This window comes from Pezoporus flaviventris, unplaced genomic scaffold (assembly GCF_033815535.1).
Source record: "Pezoporus flaviventris isolate CSIRO_AGI_PZ_B2104156 unplaced genomic scaffold, CSIRO_AGI_Pfla_v1 ptg000006l, whole genome shotgun sequence".
In the NCBI taxonomy this organism is placed as follows: Eukaryota; Metazoa; Chordata; class Aves; order Psittaciformes; family Psittacidae; genus Pezoporus; species Pezoporus flaviventris.
The window spans coordinates 19,239,256-19,263,073 of NW_026892554.1; the positions used below are offsets into that span (position 1 = coordinate 19,239,256).

The 23,818-nt window shown below is 41.8% G+C and overlaps 2 protein-coding genes across 7 annotated transcripts in view; one reads left to right on the forward strand and one right to left on the reverse strand.

Annotated features, from left to right (window-relative positions):
* The window catches only part of PSTPIP1 (proline-serine-threonine phosphatase interacting protein 1), a 469,822-nt gene that overhangs the window by 115,468 nt on the left and 330,536 nt on the right, over positions 1-23,818 (forward strand). The gene's annotated exons all lie outside the window — the stretch shown is intronic.
* The window catches only part of PEAK1 (pseudopodium enriched atypical kinase 1), a 113,982-nt gene that overhangs the window by 10,169 nt on the left and 79,995 nt on the right, over positions 1-23,818 (reverse strand). For 5 of the 6 annotated variants that reach the window (XM_061447288.1, XM_061447284.1, XM_061447287.1 and 2 more), the window contains 3 exons: positions 17,090-17,206; positions 15,118-15,314; positions 5,805-6,553 (listed from right to left, as the gene is read on the reverse strand). In XM_061447288.1, the coding sequence (XP_061303272.1) occupies positions 5,805-6,553; positions 15,118-15,314; positions 17,090-17,206 (1,063 nt within the window). The remainder of the gene's footprint in view (positions 1-5,804; positions 6,554-15,117; positions 15,315-17,089; positions 17,207-23,818) is intronic. The other variant, XM_061447289.1, reaches the window with a different exon arrangement.

A 23,818-nucleotide genomic window follows, 5' to 3' on the forward strand; every position in this document is an offset into this window, starting at 1 on the left:
TTACATCTTCCTGAAGAGTGGTACCCTATAATGAATGCAGTATTCCAGTGAAGACCTCTCCACCATCAAGCAGAACAGAGCTTTGTTTGTAGTGATCCTTGTAACACTTCCCAGAGTGAACAAGCCACAATACTAACTCCATTGTTAGTGTGGTCCATGAAAACCTCCAGAGCAGCATCCACTCTCAAGTCTGAATCCACAGCACAAACTTTCCCCAAAGTCACTTTTAGGAGTTTCAGACTCCTCTCTTTATACCGACAAAACAGAAATGAAAGGCAGGGAAGTATATGGGTACATGAACATGCATGCACTATCTACAAAGTCAAGAGAGCCAAGATCTGATTGGAGAGGTATTTTCTGCTCCTTGCTTTTGGTTTATGAACACCATGAAGTGAGAAGTGGAAAGGCAGCTGGGTTATTTAAGGCTGATTAATTTGCTGACTATAGAAACAAACACTAAAATCTGTACACTAAATGCTTTGTACTTGACAAGGGGAATGGAAAGCTGGGCTGTCTACAATGGAAAGCTGGGCTGTCTACAATGGAAAGCTGGGCTGTCTACAAGCTGCACCCCAGAACTGGAGTAAGACAACAAAGGGTCACCTGTCTGAATTCAGAAAACACTTTCTACAAGACAAACCTGCAATAAACTAACATTCCTGTAAGCATCTGGCTGCTCTTCAGGCTTCTGCTGTCAAATGCAGCTGCTTGAGTCCAGGTAACTCCTGGGGCTTTAGATTGGACAGCTCACATTCTTATTTACCAATATCTCATTAGAAGAGGAAAATGTGCTGAAAGCAGTGGAGGCAGACCAAGTTTTCTTACTGATCCGTTCAAAGAAAGCTTATAGAATGTAAATACAATTTACTGACAAACTTCTTGTACTAGTTACCGTTTTCTGAGTTGCAGATTCTACTCAGAACGCTATTTTATATTCCCGTTTTGCAGTAGAATGCTGAATGTTAGTGTTTAATACTGTTTATGGGTAATAATGCTCCTCCTAGCATTTTGTATTGGAATAACTCTGTATTCCAACTCGTACTGGAATAACATTTTCAAAATGATGAGAATCAGTAATGCAACCAAAGTCTAGATTTACATTTGAAAAGATTTAGGGAGCAGTGTTTTAGACTGCTTGCGATGCATTGCTAAAGGAGTGGATACAGAGCTTTTCTGTTTGTGACAGTTAATGCTGTGTTGAAACTGTGAGTAAATACATAGCCCAGTTTTCTTTGCATGACTTTTAAAGCTTTTGTCTGTTCCAGTTAACTCCTCTAAAAACCCATGGAAAACCTGTTGCCTTTTACATACCTCATATGTTGAATTCCTATTTTTCTGGGGCATGGGAAAAGAAAAAAAGGTGAAAATACCTGGACTGAAACACCAACAGAAAGTAGGATCAATCCCTCATTTACCATTTGCTTTAATGAAATACAATCAGCTGAGCTATGAAGATAAGGTATGTGATAGTAGCTGAAAGGAAGGTGTTGATAAGGGCTTGGCAAACCTCATTTCGAAAGCTGATAAAGAGCTGGTTGCTCAAAAGGTGAAGCAATGCTGGTAAAAAGCCCTTCCACATGATGCAAGAAAACAATGAGAGAAAAGCAGAGATCCGAGTAGGAAGGAATGGAAACCTTCCATCTTCCTTTTCACTGGAATGCACTGCCATCATGTATCTTTAGTGCATCCATAGGAACTAAACTTTTCACATTTCTAGGGGTGGGAACAAGTTTCCGTATATCCCACCATTTCCATTTTCTCCCCTCTGCCCCCATCCCTAAGAAGCAAGATTTTAATGGTTCAGAGCTTCTAGAAACTGTTCTGCATTAGCTTTTCTTTTTCCTTTATGAGGCCAGTAGCCTATTGTGCCATCAGCTGACTTCCACTTTACCAGCAGGGAATCTCATTTCCACTCTGTCCTATGCATTTTCCAGGCGTCAGTGAACTTAGAGCACGGTGAATATTGTGGGAAATGAATTTACAAATGCTGAAAATGAGAAACACAGAAGATCACAAAGACTGCACCATCTGTGCTGCTGCGTTGTCTTGCACAGAGGGACAACTGCAAATGAAATTCTGTGCAGAATGAAAGCTTGCTAATCCCAAATTGATAGCTTGTTCTTGGCACAACCTTGTTTTCCAAGGAGGCCAGCTTGATCTCTGATTGACCTCATTCTCTTGATCTGGCCTTGGAACAGAGCTTTGACTTTTTAAAGATGTGCCAAAATACAGGGCTGTACGCTGCTGGGACTGAACTCGGGACGGGCTGAAAGATGAACGTCCAGAGCTTTATTTTCATCCGAAGCATGAAGTTCTGGGATGACCTTTAGTAACACTCCTGCAAGAAGCTCCACTAGGAAACTGAGTTACCAAACCCCCGCCTTAGCACACTGGACAAACCAAACAGAACTGGAAAAGAGCTGTCAGCTGCAACAAGGAAACTGTCAGCCATATTCAGCCCAATAACTATTGTACTTCTGCACTGCTCTGGCTGATGCTTGCGACAGCAACCTTAGCAGAAAGCCTAAGGTTTTACTGCTAGAAGAACTGCTGCTGCTGCTCTGTATCAGTCAAAGCAATAAACTTAACTGCTCCTTTTGAGCTGTTTGCACCTCTGCAGTTCCTGTTATCCTGCCTGAACTGCATTGCAACGTGTGCCTGTGGCCAGAACACACAAGCTGCAGGCCATAACCATGCTGGATTTGACGGCTGTATTGTTCCGTGTGGACTCTGAATCGTGATTTCTATGTGTCTGTCTATGATATCGTGCAGTAATTTCCTTGCGAGTTAATACTGAAAGTGGCAGTAGTTCACACCAGTGACACAGTAATTACCTTGTCTGTTACTCAGTCTGAGTAATCTTTTTTCCCCAATAAAAAGGATGTGTCATATCACTGCCTTATTCAATCTATACAGATACTAAGAATTAAACTAATCCAGTCCAGTCTGTACAAAAGCTTGTGCTCTCTGCTGCTTTCACTTTAATGTAACCTTTATGCTACATATTTGGAATTACTGATAAGGCTGTGGTTTCAGATGAATGTTTACCCATATTGCCCCAGATCTACCTTAGTGGTACTGCACTTAGTGAAGGAAAAGTACTTCAGGGACTAGAATTTTATGGAAACCTTTCCTGTACGGGAACTTCTGGTTTTTCCATTTGGAAAGGAAGGTTTATGACTTATTTACTGGTTTTACTTATGTTTCGGTCAAAATAATTTCCACATGACTTCCTGCAACAGTTTTGGCACAGGATGTTTACTGGCATGATGATGATGATTAGGTGAGAGTGAAGCAAAAAGCATAGCGATGCTTTGAAACAACACACCCCTTCAAACAATGTTTGACAGAACAAGTTGTGCCCTTCACCAGGTTTATCAGAGCATCTTTGGTGGTACCACCGAAACACAGAGGTGCACTGGTACATGCATCTGCACAAAAGGTTCATTCTGCTTCATTTAGTTCTGCAGCAGTCAAATAGTGAAAGCTTATTTTTTAACAGTGCTTTTGTAATTCTGCTTTTGGAGATACAATCTGAAAATGTGATTTGTTGTTTTTTTTTTACTTATGTATTAAGACTTAACCCTCTTTGAGGTGAATCTCTTGTTTTCTACAAAGAAACAAGAATTCAGAAATCCTGTTGTCACATTTTTCCCTCAAATCTAATATTAAAATCATAGAAGTTAAGAAGTGTCTGACTTGTTGCTTGGGTAGTTCTATAGAACTGAAAAGAGCTACAGAAATTTACACTGTGTGGCTCCATATACACTTTCAAATTATATTTCTAAGACTTGATAAAAACCAACAGGAAGACTGTATTTTGGATAATTTTAACCTCACTGTTTTTGCCATATTTTTGGGGGGGATGAGGGATTTAAAAAGGCAGGAACACACAGCTTATTTGCTGGAGATATTCTATTACATGATTTGACTCACTCAGAAAATACCCATGATGATCAGACTGGTGTATCTGTTAAAGCTAAATTCCCAAATCTCTGTGTAATGTAATAGCAATCTGTTGTCAGGAGGTTTTGTTCAAATCTGCTCCTGGACTGATGACTTAAAGAGTCAAAGATCAGCTTGGGGCAAATGTTAAGATGAGGCTGTATCTTCATACATCACATTGAGCAATAGGGAGGGGATTTTCAAGAGCAGCTTCCTCTCATTGTAACAGCACAACAGCTCATGGTGACCTCCAGCTCAAGGATATTTTGTGGATCCTTCGCTCACTCTCAAGGCCATCACACCTATATTACACTGCAGTGAATTTTGTTAGTCTGAGAACTGCTTTTAAGACACGTGAAAGAGGAGCTATAAAAAAAGCACATATTTGACCATGCTAGATTGCTGTTCTTTCTTGAACAGCAGGTACGAAAACAACGATGTAGAACTTGCCTATCAGGGAATACTTTAAGGGCACATCCATACTGTGCAAAGAGGAATCACATTAGTGATAACCCAGACCTGACTATATAGAAAAATACCACCTTGGGTCCTAGCAGCAACCACTTTTGCATTAGTCTACTGAAACCAAACCCCCCCAGACTGAGCAATGCCAGACTGCTGATTCTGCAACCAGAGTAGATTGCCAGATATATTCATGGTCTGGTTCTGAGCCGTCCACAAGACACCCGTATTTCATTGCACATCTTATCAAAAAGAGCTCCTTGATGATTAAAGAAGTACCAATGGTTATGCCAACAAATCTGCCTTAGGAAGATGCCTTTTCCAGTCAAGAAGAACATATCAGTTGTACCAATCTTACCTTTTCTTTTTTGTCTTTCCTGTAAACGATGATGCAGGAGTGATAATATTTTGTTCCTGTAAAGCACCAGCCTTCTGAGAATGTCAACATTCTCCATGAGCAATAATCAATTGGGCCGCGCACACCTATCTATGCTGGGTAATAAAGGTTTTATCTCAAGTTTCAACAAGGGGCAGTCAAACATTCACTGATTTACTCAAGGTCACACAGGAAGCCTGACAGAGCCCAGTCTCAGCTGTCTTTCTTACTATCACCCTACCAGATAAGCATTGAGAACTGCAGAGATACAGCTCTCAGAACAAACAACCTATATAAAAGACCATAAAGTAACAACATCTAGTGAGACAACTGCCAACTATTCATTAAGAGATCAGGAGTAAATCTAGTAAATCTTATTTCTGTAGCGTGTTAGCTGAAGACTAAACTAGACCCAAATCAATTGAATAGTTAAAGGCCACAAAACACCAACACGTTCCACTTTTTTTAGTATAGCTTATAAGAAAACACTGATGGCTTGAGAGAGCTTCTGGAAGGCTGGTGATTAACAGTGATAGAAATATAAGACCTTGCATGGGAGCATAAAAATACATTAGCCTAACCTGTAAATTTAAAATTGCATGGCTCTGAAAACTGAGAACTTTGAAATCTTTCCTAAGAGATGTGTTAGTGCATGCAGATGAACCAAAGGATTATGCATTGCAAGTCTCCAAACAGCTGCTGACACACGTTAAAGTAATACAGCTTTTTCTTCAGTATTTAATGAAACACCGATCACAGTAAAGACTGAGCTGGGTTGATTTTGTTTTAGTGATTTTGGAGCTGCAATAAGAACAGATGAAACTTAAACAGCAGATAACAGTGCAACCCAGGCTCCTTGGGAGATGGAAGGGCCTGTGTCCTGGGAATCTGACTTTTCATGCAGTGCTGCCTTGCCCTGTAAGTGCAAGAACCATGCACTTACAGGGCTTATCGCTACTGGGTGTGTTGCATGTTTTCTGTCACTGATGCGGAGGGTTACTGTTTTTCAAGCCCCTCTTACCTTGACTGCATAATTGTTGAGAGGATCTTTTGCGTAAGAAGCTGGGTAGTAAACTGCATCGCCTGCCTCGCAGCACGGCTTGTCGCTGGTCAGCCGGAAATCCGACCAGCTGTCCACGCCGAAGCGCAGCTGGTCCTTCTGTCCGGCCATGAACAAGTCTTCACATTTAAGTGCCAGCTTCTTCAGTGAATCAGCGTGAAGGCTCCGGATCTTACCGACCACCTCCTCCCGGTTTTCAATTCCTCGATAAAGTGCTTGTCTCTGCGGCTTCTGGACTCCTTTGCCCTGCTTCGTGTGCGAGATGCGCCTCCCTGTCAGAGACTCCATGCTGTTGGAACACCGGTCCTTAATACTGATAGTGGTTAGGCTGGAAACACTGTTAGTTGCTGAGGTGGTCGCTCTTAGCTTTTCTGTAGGCCTGTCCAAGGAATCTCCTGACTCGTTGTCCAGTATCTTGAGCTCCAGGCTGACAGAAGAGCAGGCGCTGCTTGCTTCCCAGTTGGTGTCGATATCGTAGGTGGGATTGGCCACAATGCACAGGTTGTTCTCCAGAGCCTGCTTCTGGAGATCTCTGGGAGTGGGCTCTGTGTTTGCTCTCAAAATGGTTTTCTTTGGCAGTGGAGGTGGCGTTGGCTGTAAGATGTTCATTGTCTCCTGGTCTACTAGTCCTCCAAAGGCAATGGCATCATCCAAAGCTCCCTTCGGCTGCCTCGGCTGTTTCGGAGGTATCATGGCTGCTCTGGACTGTCCTGTGTAATAAGAAGATAACAGTAATAGAAGATTAAAGCACTGTGCATCTGCTGCTTGTATTTGTGCTCTACAAAGAATTTTAGGGCAAAAAAATTAAACTGTGCTAGATACCCCCAATATTTGAAGAAAACCTAAATCTATGCCTGAAAAGATGAACTCATGAGAGATCAAAATGACCAAATCACATATATATATTGTCATATGCACTCAGTTTCTAATTTGACCATGGCCTATATATTCAAATTAGCTTCAGTGCCAGCAATGCTGGCATTTTACATCCCACAGGATTAATGACAAAAAGTGTGAGCAAAACCCAAACATCCATTTTGGCACTAGGGCAAAATTCCAGTGTCAGTAATTACAGCCAGCCCCCTGTAATTCCTTCTCCAGTCAATCAAGTGCAATATTCCTCCTTACTTCCTATTCGAATGTGCTATATAGGGGTGGATGCTGCTGAGTGGCTCTGTGTACTCTTTCTTTGAGATTCCAAACGGCAGGTCCAGACACAAAAGCATGGGATTTGAACTGACAGACTGGTTTCAAACATTTGCATGCTTCTAGGGAAGATAAACTTCCAGTCATGTGTTTTGGATGGCTTTTAGAAAGGACGATTATGCTTTATAACTGCCAGAGTCCTTGGAAATGAAGAAAAAATAAATTACTATAATATAATAGCGAATAAAAGCCACTAAACAGACAACACAAATGACCAACTGGCTGCTTTGGGACAATTAAGCACTTGTTATTCATATAAAAATGAGATTTTTCCACTCTTAATAATCAACCACTGCTTTCAGAGAAATTGTTCTCTAAGTTTTCTGCTGCTCCTGTGAGGTTCATTGACTACTGTGGTAAAGTAGGAAGCCAATTCTTACAGTTGCAACACAGCAACCGTGAAATGGGTGCTCTGTATAACTGCAGCTGAGCATCTTCCTAACACGGGAGCAGCAAGTAGAAAGACACTGTGGCCATGCGACTCTATAATATCTGCTGCATCATAAAATCATTTAGGCTGGAGATGACCTTTAAGATCACGGAGTCCAACCATTAACCCAGCAATGCCAAGTCCACCAAGTCTTCGTAAAGAAAGGACTGAACTGGAATGCTGAACCCAACTGGGGGGAATCTCAGATTCAGATTGGCATTACATCACTTTGGTCCATAATAGATAATAAATGACTTTGCTGTCCATGAAAAGGAAACTCAACAGCTTCCTTTCCGCTGGAAGATAGGTTGTTACAGCTTTCATGAATACTATACAATTTAAGATCCTCTTGGCCAGGATGCACAAAACCCTGGAACACTGGGTTAGAACGCTGAAAAGGACTTCCTAGATTCAGAAGATCAGGGAGGGCTGTGTTGTTATATGTATCCACAAACAGAATAGCATTGACTCTTGAACTCTTAACATTCAATGTCTTTTCAATCATTCTAGAAGAGATGGCATCACAAATGGAAGCTGTATCTCTATGTTTTGTTTAAGCTCAAGAAACCCTCCGAAGAGCCTCATGGATTTTGTGATATGCATGGATATTATGATAAACCTGCACATGACAGGGGGGTTGGAATGAGATTTTCTTTAAGGTCCCCTCCAAGCCATTCTAAAGTGGCTTAAAAAAAATTCAGCAGTCCAGGGACCCTCTACTGCTCCTTTCTGATCTTGCTATTGCAGTGAACATGTTCTAAGAGCAGCTCCTCCTGTCACCGTTTGAGATGCTGCAGCATGTACCACTTGGGCCAGCTGAGCAGTGCAGGAACTCCTATCACAAGGTTACTTTCTACAGAGTGGCACGATTCGGAGTCAAAAGCAGAATTGATGTCTCTGTGCCAAACACACACTGCCAGATGCTACAGGCTTTTGCTTAATCCTGAGACAAGTTCACTCACACTTCAACTTTCTTGCTCATCCAAACATGTGTTGTCTTCCACAATTGCTCACTCTTACAAAATCTGTGACCTATGTACTTGTACCCCTTGCAATACTCTGTGTTAAAGATCCCGTGCCCATTTGCTCATTCTTACCCTCTTCCCCACTATGCTAAAATAGCCTAACTGCTGCTTATTTCAGGAGGCAGTTTCCCAATACATATTGCTTCTGTGACTTGCTCATCCAAGGACTGCACAGATGCTAGAGGGAAACAGCAAGATGCACATCTCAAGCAAAAGCAGCACAAGCTCTCTCCAAGAAAGGTAAGATTTACAGCAGTGTTTCTTCTTGATTCCCTTATTTTCCATCTGCTTTAATGGCTCTGTCCTCCAAAAGCCTTTCATACAGCAAGGGGTGTTGCGAGTGCACCCACTGACTTTTGCGTAGCTGTTGGAACTGTGACATCAAAATTGAAGGTGGTTTTCATAACCAGAAGTTGTCTTTGCAGATGTCTGGTGGGGGTGGCAGGATCCAGAGAACTGCATGTGCAAGCCATTATGTACTTACTCTTCCAAGTATTTTCAGCTGAGGAAAACGAGTGTGTAAAACATGTCATGTTACAGTATCATTTCTCCCCACAAGAACTAGTTTTCCATATTGTAATCTAGACAACTGTACTATGTGTTTGAAAAGCTCACGTGAACTGTTTTTATGCTGAGTTCTTAATGCTGTACATTTCTTTCATGCCCAATGGCCTATTCTTTCCAGCTCAGCTTTCCCCAAGCATGGCATGATGCTGCATGTTCTGCATTTGAAATTCATTGTCTAGCAAAAAGAAATGGTTGTCTTAAATTTTGTCCCTGCCAAAGGCACAAGAATGTTCTTTTGCATGCAGTTCCTGGCAGACCATTTGCTTCTCTTACTTGCTTGTCATCTCCTTCTCCCATTGCAGTGCTGAAACCCCATCATTTCCATACCTACTGCACAGATGCTCCAACATTACAAGGTTCAGCCCGAGGTACCCTTAGAAGGCAAATGAAAAGGTGGAACAGGCACAATATTAGGCTACCACTTAAAGTTATTTAAAGTGGCTTCCAGACTGCTCAAAGACAGAAAAAAAAAAAATGAACTCTTTGTAGACAGCATCTTTCTAGAGAGCTTTAAGTAATTCTGCAGTTCAGGAACATCTATTACAGGCTCTCTATACTGTTTAGATACTGAAGTCTCCAGGTATCATGCAGAGCTCTGAAACTCCAAATCAGTCCTAAAGCACTTAGATTTTATTTTTGGGGATGACTGGTCTATCATCAGACTTTGCATTGCAACTTGTGTTAGCGCATGAACCTAGTCAATCTGACACACTGGGCTCAGGTTTCATTCACATTTATATTCCATGAGCATGTGTTTCTTAGAGTAATGGCATAATTATTATTTAGACTTTTTGACAGTCCGTCCATGGTTTTTGCTTAGACCAGATCAGCTGTACACATTGTCAGGAAGAGTCAGAACTGTGAAGTAAAATGCTTCTTTAACTGGGAAGACAACTAATGGTGAATCAGGCAAGCCAAGGGGGTGACACACTGCATGCTTCCAGCCTGCCTTGATCAGAACTATTCCTGAGACATATATTGCTCTACAAAACATGATAGGCCAATACACCAATGACAGCAGGCTGCTGCTGTACTTTCTCCAAACTCATTTTACTCTTGACATGGTAATATATCCTACATTCCCCTTGATTCCTGAAAGTGGTTTTCTGATTATATGCCATTACCATCTCTCATCCAAGGATAACATCCCTTGTGGGAAGATGTGACTTAGAGCTGAAAACAATACTCTAGCATTCACAGTAGTCACTAAATGACTGCCATGATTACTAACTCTGTTCTCAATTTTAGTGATCATTATAGTACTACTTAATCCCTAATCCCCCAGTGCAAGGATTTAGAGGATGAACGAGACCCAGAGGGCTAAAATGACCAAAATAACTCTCACCTCTGCCAGTCTCAAACTTAACACATCACTTTGACAAAACCTCTTCATTTTACATTGCCAAGGACAACAAAAAATGTAATAATAATGCATGTACAACATGGATAACCAATATCCCAAGGCCACACGTATGAAAACCCCAACTGAACTAAAATCAAAACTGTGGACTCTACAGTAGAGAAGAGTGAGAAAGAGGAATTTCAGGTGGCTCTTAGGTGTCTGCAGGAAACCCACTGCAAGACAGGGCTGTGCTGATCACACAGCTGGATCTCGGAGCCATCCAGTGGCATTTGCTTTGGCAGCCTCTGCTGACCTGTTCCTCCTCACAGCCAGGAATGGAGTCAGATGTGCCTCTAGTTCTCATGTCAGTACATCCCCATTTCACCTTACAAAGTCCAGTTGTGAAAAGCTGATTAAAGTATTCACTAAGTAAAATCCACAGGTTGACCACCTCCACTTTAGAAATTCCCCCTCTCTACCCTTGTCCTAGTACTTCCCCCTCTTCCCCTTGTACTTGGATATTCATCATCCTTTGCAATCTGCATTTTTATTGTAATACAGAGCCTGGAAAAGATTTCTCTGTATAAGCAGCAGATCAGTTAGCCTGATCCTTAACCCCCTGACTGATAGAAATAACCAAACCATGACAAAACCCACAAATGCGTGAAGTACCTTCCAACCACTGCAAAAGCTCCCAACATCCTTCGCAGCCCCAATTGCAAGAAATGCATGTTTATCACTTCTAAGGATGATAATATATGTAACAGAAAGGAGAGATATCACTTGTTAAGTAACATTCATGATGCACCTCCAGTTTCCTACCAATAATCTGAGGCTCTGCACAGAACTACAGTGAGACAGACTGCAAGCACGAGATAAATACAAACTTCAGATGCAACACTTGTCTGCCTTGGTGACTTGTCAGGTCTTGCTGCCTGCCCTCCATTACACCATGTTAAAGATATTACCTGGACTAATTACATAGCATACAAAATGCCTCAGACTGATACTGTAATCACTGTCTGTCACTGAACTGTCAGTTTTAGTCAGCAATGATTTCACTACCTTATTTATAGCCTGACTAAAGCACACTGCTCTTGTCTAACTTACTGACTGAGGCAATACTCCATGGCAGATGCTGTCGGTTGGGATTTTTTCCAGTGTCAACAACCATAAAACCTAGAAACTTAGCCTTTAGGTGTAAGGAGAAAAATGGCTGATAATAAAATAATCTATTTTTTTGTAAATGACAGAAATACTACCCCGAGTATACTGAGAATCTATACTGCATCTACTTACAGCGATGCAAGTTCAATCAAGTTATTTCCTTAATAAATTCAAACAAAGAGAAAAAAGTAAAGGTTAATAAAGGAATGGATTTTCCTTCTCTTGTCTTCCTTACCATAAACTACAGGGCTTACCCGAATTAAGTTCTGTTAGAATAAGGGCACACCATACAAAAGAAACAGCCACGCCTGACCTTGCACATCTGAACGTTTGTTTCTGCATCTAGAATCCACTGGAGTTTTAAATGCGTTGGCTGTTGATACCAAAGGTAAACCTCTCCACAGTTCTGCTCACCACATGAGCATCCATCCGCACTATGATCAAGCCAGACCCTGTTTCTTTGATAAGCTAAACAGATCCAGCTTCTTCAGTTAGTCCCTATAAAGGGCCTGCCACAATACTAGGCATTTGCAAAACTGTTCTTTAGAGCCTGTACAGTGTTTTTTTAACCATTCTTCTTAAACTCCTCTTGTTTACACACCCAGAACACACTGGGCTCTTTTATCTATCATCATAGTGGGACCTCAGGTTTCCTGAAAGCCCCAGCTCTTTTACCCCGTATCTGAGAAGAATCCTCCATCTTGGTAACGCCTGCTTGCATTTTACATTTTCTTTTTTAACTCCTAGATGTCTGATGTTACAGGTTTGCTGAAACAGCAAATACAGCCCAGATTTTACACGTGAGCTGGTCCCAGATTCTGCATCTGCGGTTTCTTTCCTGACAGATAACTGCAGGCACACTTGCAGGTTTTGCAGGCAGGACTGTAAACTGCTGATGGGATAACTCCTGTGGGAGCAGGAGAAGGCCAAAGCCAGCTACATGTGAGGGCAATACCCAATATAAACTACTACCTGACTGCAGATGAAAGTTTACCAAAGCTTGCCGTAATTTCTGTTCATAAAATTCCATGTGATGTGTCACAACTGCAGGTTAGACATTTATCAAGGTAACGACACAGTATTATCTGCTTTTCAATAAAACCCCCATAGAATATGTATTACATCAGTATTTTAAAAGTGAATATTGTGCATTATATGCTGCAAATTCAAATGGTCACAATATATTTTCCAAACTACAGGCTGTAGTATGTAGCTATAAAGAAGGTAACTGTGGAAGCAATTGCAGTTGAAGCAAGAGTCAAATGTGATGCAAATTCTTGTCTCACCCTTTCTTTCAGTTACGTAGATCGGTATTTGTCAATTTTACAAAATCTATGATTTTGCTGCTTGGTGATGTAAGATGTGCAAACAAGTAGGAATTATTCTCTATTCCTACCTAGTAATCTCCTGATAGCTATCTGCATTAGTGAGGCTGCTTGAATAAACCAGAGAAGGGCTTGAACAGCAGCCAGAGAACTCAGTGCCATTTAGGGTAGCAATGCTTTTAACAAGGAGCAAGCTTGCCAAGCCAGACCAAGCCAAGCCTCGAAGTTACTTTAACTCTTTCAAACCTAAAACTTACTTTGGTGACACCAAATCTGAAAAGTCAGCCAAGGATGAGGAGATTTTGAATAGAATGCTGAGGGTCACGTTTTATACAGTTCTACACAGAAAAAACACTGCCCAAAACGAGGACTGATGGAAGCGATTTGGGTGAAGCATTTAGGTTGGAAGGGACTTCTTGAGCCGGTCAGGTCCAACCTTCTCTGCTCAGTCGGAGTCACAGCTGGAGCAGGGTGTCCAGGCCCATGTCCAGTTGGGTTTTGAGTCTCTCCACAGGAGACTCCACAACTTTCCTGGGCAACCTGATCCAGTGTTTGATGGTGTTTTATTGCCTTTCCCATGAGTTGGCTACTCCCAGCTTGTGAGATGCCGTGGGGAGGACAGAACGGAAGCACGTCTAATTCTGTGCAGTGAAGAGGCTGCCATCAGGTGTGACCTCTTGCTAAAACTGAGCTAAATTGAGTACAGATTTGAACAGAAGATTCACACTAGCATCACTCTGGTTATGAAATACAAGTCATTCCTGGGCTGTGTGAGCACTCTGGCTAAAAACCAGCAATCTCACCACGAGGAATAAGCGATATTTCATACATTAAATGATATCTTAGCTTGACCCTTTTACATGTCAGTCTGGTTAAGGACATGGGCTAACCATGCTGTAAATAGTTCTGATGTGGCTAGATTCACTGACTGGATTCTGTTGTAACATAGCTATGTCCTACATTCAGAAAATATACAGATCCACATATATATATACACATCATATATATACGAAAACAATTCATTGGATCTTTCAATAATTCAGCATACAAATATTAGTTTTCTTCCCTGAAGTTACAATCTCTTGGTAGAGGTTAACAGCACTCTTGGGCAGGATATTTTTCCTCTTTATGCTTTATAAACAACACCTAATGAATGTTTTAGTAGCAGAACACATTAATAAGTTGGCCACTAATTCACATTTTAGGAAAAAAAAAATGCAGCAATATCACTAAATGTCTAAGGAATGTATGCACCTGAGGCTTTGAAATGTAGTCCTTGATCCCTCAAACCTGTGTGGATGTGCCAAGCCCCCTGTTTGTGTGAGCCAGCTCAGTGCCGTCAGGTTACTCTTGTCCAAATGCTTAATAAGTTGTCCAGATGCTTAATACATAATACAGGGTTGAATACAGGTATCAAACACCTGTATTCAGGTGTTCTCGAACATAATAAATGAGAGATTTTTGTTCTTTTAGAAAATAAGGCTGTAAGTATTCCTGAATTCACAGTACTTCAAATCAAAATGCTTTACAAAATGAGGCTGATAATATTGATAGTGTATCTCAGGGGATGCTAATTTGTCTTGCTCATTTATTTCCCAGAGAAGCCCTGCATAGGTGTATCTTCTTAATACATGTCAGGAGTTCAGCAGTAGCTGCACAGACCATGCAGTACCTTCGGGACATTCATACCTTCAACTTTCCTGAAGGAGCAACAGTAAACTCTCAGACTGGGATGAGAAATGTTTTAGTAAACAGAAGATGGCTACAAACATTTTAGAAGTCATTGATGCTCTAAAATAAAGCGTCCTAAAAGCCTCCCTGCTCCATGCGTTAAACTCCTTTGGTAAAAGCTCCTCCAAACAGATCAAACAGTGTGTCTTTTAAAAGTATGCGAGATGCTTATCATGGAGAGCAATTAAAAGGTAGTTTTAAAATCACAGGAAAGAAAACTCTTTGAGTGGCCGAATCTTCATTTTCTTGGTTGTGTATCCCAGAATGAGACAACAAAACTGTTTCCTATTAACATTTAAACTAAGATTTAAATTTATTATGAATTTATGTTATTTTAAATATTTAAATTCATACTTAAAAGGTTGTCTTGAAAACCTAACCTTATGGAAGTGTATCGAGCTGTTCCAAAGGTTCTCCATGCCCTAGAAAGGTGTGTAAGACCTGAGAGAACTTAAATCTTCCCCTCTGAGAACACACTTACCTAAATTGCTGTACGTAGCACTGCAAGCATTTAAGTCAGGAGAACTTGAAGTTTCTTCCTTTTCTTCCTCCGCCTGTGGGCCACGGAGAGATGATACTGGTATGACCGAGGCACTGCCACCATTGTCCTGCTTCACAAACACAGCTCTGGGAACACGAGGGGACAAATCCTCCAGTGTCGTATCATCGGGCACTTGACTGAAACGAAACGAGACAAAATCACCTGGAGACCAAAGCTTGGTGCTAGATCCTACTGGCAGAATACCAGATGAGGCATTAAACGTCTTCAGGAAAGGGAACGAACTGGTAAAGTAGGAAAGCTGTTCTCACCCTTCCTTTTAAAAAACAACTTTCTGTAATATTTATTTTCCTTAATAAGAAGGAACAACTTTTGACTGAAATAGTAACAGGAAGAAAGGTTCACACCTTTCATACAAAAGGGGCAATAAAATGTTTTACAGTCGACTACAATCAAGATACGTGCGCCTGTATATACAGGCATAATTCTGCATAAAACATGTAGGACTCATAGGACAACAGCTGAATTTAAGGTGCTTTTCACCAATCAGTGGTTTTGCTTTAATCGAGGAGACCAAGGTATAGCAAGGGGGCTGTGAAATCTTAATCAGTGCATACAACTGTAACGATACATTTTCGTGTACTGGTAGGAACTGGGGAATTGACACTCTGGGAAACAGACCAGTAGCTTATCTAAGCCAGTAATGTATTTCCCATGTAAAATTCTCCAGGATTAAAATCCATCCACATTAGACCAATTGCAAAAGGCCATCAAGACTTTCCTCTGTGCTCTCTTAGCCATGAGGTTTCAATCAAATTGTGATGACTTACAAACTTAAAAGGTGTGGAAATCAGGGATTCAATCAGTTGCCATGGATATATTTATTGCAGTATCATTTTTAAATTATGCATTATAGAATTTTGATAACTATCCAGGTTTATTAAAAAACCCCAATCCTACAGAAAACAGCAGCAATTATCAATAATATGCCACAAAAACATGTTGGAGCAAAAACATTTCTGTGCCTTTATGCTCTCTCTCACAGAAACAAGTACTCACTATAGGCCAAACCTCAATGTCCTGGTCACTAATCAAATAGAAGCAAGATTTTTAAGTGCTCGTGACTTCCACAAGGGATAGGAGTAACGCTTCCTTCGCAGGATGAGCAGCACATCAGACATCTGGGCAGATAATTAATTTGTGTGGTAAAGATTTAAAACTTCCTCAAAGACTTTACATAAATTACAGGCTTATGTCTCTCTATGGCAAAGCCAAACTACTGAAAAGCACGGTACATAATCTTCTAGCAATCCCAGACTACAAAGATTAAAACATGCCAGTGCTTTGCATAACACAAGGCTCCATGTACGGTGCAGTGCGCACATGCCGCTTCTACTCAGACTCATGAATTCTAACTGCAGGCTGATACAAACCAAGCTCATTAGAACTTGTTAGTAAAAGAGGAAAAATGGCAGAAGTTCAAAAAGATGTAATCTTTAATTAGAATAAATTTTTTTGTATGTTTTTAGTACCATGCATAGGAACTGTGTGAAGAACATTCCATGTGCCGTAAATATATCCACGAGAGTTAACCTCGCATAATTCCAGAGCAAAGCATATGTGAAAGTAAAGCAGTAACAAGGCTCTCAAGATGATGAAAAAATCATCTAAAGGCTTGTAGTTGCTGTAAATCAGATACATACCTGCATTCCTCAACAGGAGTGTTTTCCTTCGGAAAAACTAGGGTCTAATAGCTTTACAGTTGTGTCATTGCCACAAACCGGGAGTTACCGTATCTCAAAGTAAGTTTTTAGTACCGATTGGTGAGGTACAGAACATACTCATTCTCCAAACCAGACACATGCAAGCACATTCACTAAACCTAAGCTCAGAAGCGTTTTGGCAAAGTAAACCAACAGCTAGAAAGGAAGAAAGAAAAAAAATACCAACTCACCCACTGTACTCACTCACACAATTCCCCATTAAAGGAAATTCTTTCAGGGCCTTCTTGAGTCTTTTAATCATGTCTTGAAACTCTGGCGAGCCATTGATCCCACAGTGTTCTGATGTGCTACAAGTTGTGCAAGCTGTAAGCAACAGGGCTGAACTCTGCACAGAGTGATACACCTACTGCACCTTAATGTTTACCTTAGGGGGTTGGTCCCAGGGACTTGCCAAAGCGCCCCAGGAAACCAGTTAGTTACAGCCCTGCCTTCTTAACTCTTCCACTGCCTCCTGAGTTGAAAACAGTTCACAGGCTGCTACATCACTGTTCTGGTATGACAGCTATGGTCTTAGTCATGTTAATGAGTTAAGGAAAAGCAGGTTCAAATTGCAAGAGGAGTTTTAAGAACTTTGACTAAGCCGCTGGCGAAAGTGAGTATCTCAGACCTGTATTCCAACCAGTCTTAGTGTGTGCATCTAATACATTTTAAATCGCAGCACTTGGGTGTCAGGCCATGAAATCGGTGGGGAAAAGCTTCCCTGTAACTGAACAGAAAGGATGGAGAGACCCAGCATACGTACGAGGTGCAGCGACCCACGAGCAAAATGCCAACGCATGACCGGTGCCGACAGAAGCCAGAAGGAACAAAAGGGGAAAACATCCTCACCCTGTAAGCTGCAGGAACCCAATTCCCAATTGCTTTTGCTTCATGGTGTAGCCTAAACAGTTAAAAGCAGCAGTTTTCAAGAGAAGCAGAGCAGCTGATAAACAAGCAGTTCTCTGAGATTACAGCTATTAAAGCCTGATCTTGTATAACTTTGTATCTGCTTGTTGATAGCAAGTGATACTTAAAGCTATCTCCTTATTTGGGATATTTATAGCTATTTTGCCAGGATGGATTCTTTGATGCCTTGCATAAGAGCACGTATTTAGCTTTTACCATAGTGGGTGCAGCCTCCTCTGTCCAAGCCTTGTTCTTTTCCCTTTTTTATTTCAAACCTAAACTTCATAGGAAATTCATTACCTCGGAGAACTCTGCTCACCATAAAAGTGACCGACCGTCCTTCCGATTCACGGCCCACTGAATTCACATGCTTGTCACTCACATGCACATAAGCTCAAAATGGTTTTAAAAGTGGTTTTCTTCTGTGGGGACAAATGCCCCCGACTCCTTCCCTCAGGCTCTCCTCCTCCACAGCTTTTGGAAGGTAGCCAAAAGATGATGTGCTCTAACTTGCCTCGGTCTTTTGGGAATAATAAGAACCCAGAGAGCAGCCTGTGCGGCGTGTTGATTTTCATGAGGACAGCGGAACCACAGCTATTGTCTGACCTGTATTTTCCTCCATTCAGATCACGCCTTCTCAATTTGTGTGATTCATAAGCAGCAATGAATATGAGCAGAGAGAGCAGAATACTTATAAGAAGTGATTCTGAGAGCGCATTCCTGAATTAGGGTCAGATCTAGAGGTCAAGCTGAGGGAGTACAGCTCCGTGCAAGACAGCATATAAATCCAAGTGGCAGAAACTAGAGACAGAAACAGAGGAAAGCTAATGTGGCCTTCGACCCAGCTGAGGCTCTGATCTCCTCCCTCAGTGGACATCAGCAAAGCAGTAGAGACAGTTTGAGATGAGAGAGCCCGACAAGGCAGATGACTCAGTTCTACACAAAAACATCTGTGTCGTTTCTAGATATGGTTAGTTTCAAAGAGATCCCTTCGAGGTCCCCTCAGGCCCAACACTTTTAAACTAATAAAGCTAATATAAAGCCTAAATTGACTGAGTAATGCTTGAGGAAAAATGCAGAGGTTCATGGCTTGGAGGTGGCCAAGGGCTCCTTACACAGGACCTTCTACCCAGAACAGAGACCACTTCATTCCTGACAAACGCTAGGCAAAGGCCACGAGTGCCCAGGTTTCAGTCAGCGTACACATGGGTGTACGTATGCAGTGGCTTATGCAGTTCAGTTCCTCATCATCCCAATCAGCCAGAAACAGTCATGTAAGAAGAAAGTGAAAGAAACTTCTCAAATGACCATCTGCAGTGACTAAGCCATCAAGTTTATTCCTAGTTCTTATTGATTCAGAAGTTGGATTAGTCCTGAAGCATGGGAATTTACGTATTTTGTTTTAAATCTGGTATAAAGTGATGTTTGCATGGATAAAGAGAGTACATTTGATAATCCAGTAAAGACATCCTGCTAAGCTCTTTAGTGTCAGTGAAACTTGATGGCAATGGGCTCCACAGATCAACTGTGCATTCTAAAGGAGACATTTGTCTTTATCCATTTTAAGTTCTTAGTCTTCCCGTTTTCCAGACTGTATCGGAGGAGTTAAGCACAATAATACATGATTTACCGTTCCTTAATCTAAACTTACAAAGTAATAAATGGTAAAATCCCTTCTGCTTGGTTCTTTAGCAGTGCTTGGTGTTTACAGGTATTCACATAAAACGTTACTAAACTTCTTGCTTAATGAACGTGCACGATTCCCACTTCTGTTAGCAGAGAGATGCGCTAGAGAAAAATCCCACCCAAGCTTTTCATTGATGAAGCCGTGTAAGATAGATGGTCAATCCTTTTAAAAGCACTGCTGAGTGCTGCTAAGGTAAATAAACCTTGCTAGTGTCTAGAGAAAAGCAAATCAAGATGGATTTGGGGAGATGGGGGAGCTGATAGTTCCACATGAAGGCTTCCGTTGGGAATTTCTCCCCTTTCAGTAGACTTGCTGGAGCAAGGTTTTGCTTTTGTCCTCCAACATCCTTGCATCCTCCTCACAAATTTATGCAAGCCACACTTCAAGTGTTTTGGATTCAGGTGAGAACCTTACCTTAAGACTTACACAAGAGGTCCTCCAAAGTGGGAAGGACTTTGTTTTGAATGGAGCCCTACTGTGAGTTACAAGAGTTTGTTCTCAAGCAGCTGTGGAATCTGCAGGATTGGATCAATGACGGTGAGCAAGTGGAATGTGGCAGTGGTGGTTATTCCTGCCGGCCTCTGGATGCAATCTTGGTCTTAGCATACGAGTACATTTTTGAAGAACAATGCTTGCAGTTGTTTTTACTGAGTAATCTGTTACGACATCCGTATTCCTCTAGACACCCAGAGAACTCACAGTAATGTCATGGCTCCTGTCCCACTGACTCAGGAGAGCTCCATTCCTTACACTGCTCAGGCTCAGAAGGCCACAGATGATGTGCACTGTGGCACTCCCCGAGCCCCAGTCACCTATCTTTCCCCCCCCCCCCCTTAAATAACACTTAATGTGCATAAAAGAAACTGCTAAAAAAAAAACCACTGAAGAAATAACCCATTTGGGACCTTTTAAGTCTTGGTGCTCTAAATCACCTCATTGGAACTGTCTTTCTCCATTGCCTGTATATGGAAATTCAGTGGCTGGCTTGGAATCTAGAAATCACATTTGTAATGTAAAGCAAACACTGCTAGCAGCTGTCAGCAACCTCAAGGCAGGCAGCACAACAAAAAGCACTTGAGATTCACTTCTACTCCCAAAATGCTCCCATGGCAGGCAGGAACTGTGCAAGTTTTTGGCCAGTTCTCTATGGGATTCTCCCATCACTCTCATTTATGTTCATTCCAGGAGCAGCAATCTGACTGAAGTTACTCAAGGTGAACTTCATCCTACAAGTGTGGCACTGGGGTAAGACTTGAAGGATAACAAGGCATTTCCAAAAGCTTTGATATCTATGTCCTCTGACAAATATCGAGCCCATGGAAAGTGTCCAGTGGAACACCCAGGAGCTATTTTAACAAAAAATAGCCTTAAAAGAGTGCCAGTGGCTGAGGTAGTGTGGAGCTGTGATGCTTTTAAAGAGAAATGTTCAAAACTAATCTTTAAAGTATGCTTAAGCATCTCACCCCTTTTGGAAGCAAGATACAACCACAGGGTAGTGACCTTCGGCAGCTACAGAACAACAGAACTCAGATGTATAGATTACGAGCTCCAATGCTTTTGACACAGTTCACATCTTTTTTAGGAATTAGATTGCTAATCCCAGCTTTAGCTGTGAATTAATGCTTTCTTATCTAAAGCAGAATGGAACCAATATGCAGACCTCACTATGTGAAAGAAGTACTTCAGTAAACATACAGTTTTATCTTAGTTCATCCAAGTCTGGCCCAAAGATGCTATAAAGGAAAGTTATGGCTGACTTGTAGCTATGAGAAGAAGCTATTCAGTTTAATACATAACTGAAATGGAAATGGCTGTGCACAAATCAGTTGTACCTTGATTTACAAAGGCACTGCCATCTAAAGCAGTGCTGAATGATGTTTCAGTTCAGCTCTGCTGTGGTTTATGAAGATAGGACAAGAATCAGAAGGCTGTTCTGCAGTTTTCTTTTAGGAAACATCTCAATCTGAGAAGGTGCTGCAGTGATCTCTCTATAAAGGTGAGGAGAAGCCTTTATCTTGTGAAATTCCAGTAGCAACAGCCTGATCCACTAGATAACAAAGCCTTTGATGAATCTCTTTTGTTTAAACTTGTGCTGTGTGGATGCCACGCTGTGCTGTACCAACCTCATCAACTACACTGAGGTAGGCAAAAATAGCACATTTTATTTTTAGAGATAAATTTTAGATTTTGCTGGGAACAACTGCTGCATCATTAACTGTGGTGCTCCAAACCCATCTCATTTTAATTCCAATTAGTGATGAAGCTGATGTGAGTACTGATTTTTAGCAACAATTAATCTATCCGTCTTGCCAGCACAGGAGTGGGGCACGAAGGAGGTGGGAGCAAGTGCATCTCCTGATGCTAATGCTGCTAGAAACAAAAATGTTGGTGCAAGCTCATTTTCTCTAGCTTCTCCTGGAGGTAACAGAAAAAAATGGTTCTTTTAAAGAGGGGTTGAGGGCACAAATGTCTCCAGTTCTTTAACTTGCTCTCTAAAGTTACCTACTTCTCCCCATTGAATTTAGGGTAGGTCTAGAGAGATTAGACTCCTATCAAGGGTTATTCCAGCCCTGGGTATATTCCCCAGTTTTCAGCCTTAACCCATAAATACTGGGGCACCCCCTTTTGTCATTGCCCACTCCCCTGCATTATTGTGGTCCCATACGTCTTGCAGAGATGCTTAACACTTACAGCTCCATAACTGCTTCGTGTTTCTGAAACTGAGCCCCACAGTTTGCACTGGGACTTTTTAAACCCCATTTGTTAATTTTCAGTTAAAATAACCCCCTTGACCATGAGACTGCAGCTCAACCAAGTCTGTAGCAACAGGCAGTCCTCTGAGGTTTTGGAGAGAGTCCCATCTTGTATCTGGGGCAATTACTTCAAATGTGAATCTACAGACACCAGCTTCACATCATACTATGATAAACACTATTACCACCTTACATTACAAACCCCAATGCTGTCCACCTCTGCCAAAAGGCAAACAGCCTGAAAAGTAGTCCTGATCCTCATCAGAATGCTGTATCAGTGTTCCCAAGAGGCGATATAAGTGATTTAATTACTTGCAAATGGTCACTCTTGGCTAGCCTGAAAGTTATTTGTCTTTAAGACAAGCAGCAATCAGTGGCTGGTAAACTCCAAACTGTGCTCACAAAGAGGATTCTATTAGTTAAGTCAATTTTAAAACCATTTTAACTAGAATTCACTGCAACTTTCTCGTATAGACAATGGAGAAAGAAAACTAAAGAACGCTTTGGCCACGATACGTTTTCTGAGGCTCACTCACAGCTCAAACTTCACAATATTTTTCATTTCCTACCACTAGGTTATTGTTATAATGCATTAAATAATGCAAGTTGGAAGCTGTTTTGGAATTGGTGTGTATAGCAACAGTGGAAGACATTCGGATACATCCACAGCTGTGGTCTCTACTCGGTGAAATGCCTATTCTGCCCATGGGACTGACTGCAACAAGTGTCTCCAGCCCTCTTAGGTTATGCACTGCCATGAGCTGCAGGAACTCAGTGGTATGTTGAAAACAATGCATATCTGGAAGTAAACACACTGCTTCGTGTTCAGAGACAGCCAAGAAAGCATGTGTACCCTTGATAAGGGAACAAACAGACCTTTAAACCAAGAGGCAGACCCGAAACATTCAACTGCCACAGACTTCTAGGAGTAAAATAAGCAGCTACTGGCCAAATACTTTCACAGAAACTGAAACAGTGAATCATAGAATGGTTTGGGTTGGAAAGGACCTTAAGATCATCCAGTTCCAACCCCCCTGCCATGGGCAGGGACACCTCACACTAAACCATGCCACCCAAGGCTCTGTCCAGCCTGGTCTTGAGCACTGCCAGGGATGGAGCATTCACCACTTCTTTGGGCAACCCATTCCAGTGCCTCACTACCCTTACACTGCCTCACCACCCTAACAGTAGAGAACTTCCTTACATCTAACCTGAACTTCCTCTGTTTTAGTTTAAACCCATTGTTGCTTCTCCAGGCTGAACAGCCCCAGCTTCCTCACCCTGTCTTCATACAGGAGGTGCTTCAGTCCCTGATCATCCTCGTGGCCTCCTCTGGACTTGTTCCAACAGTTCCATGTCCTTTTTATGCTGAGGACACCAGAACTGCACACAATGCTTCAGGTGAGGTCTCACAGGAGCAGAGCAGAGGGGCAGGATCACCTCCTTCAACCTCCTGGTCACGCTGCTTTTGATGCAGCCCAGGATACGGTTGCTTTCTGGGCTGTGAGCGCACACTGAAGCCGGCTCATGTTCAGTGTTTTATCAACCAGCACCCCCAAGTCCTTCTCCGCAGG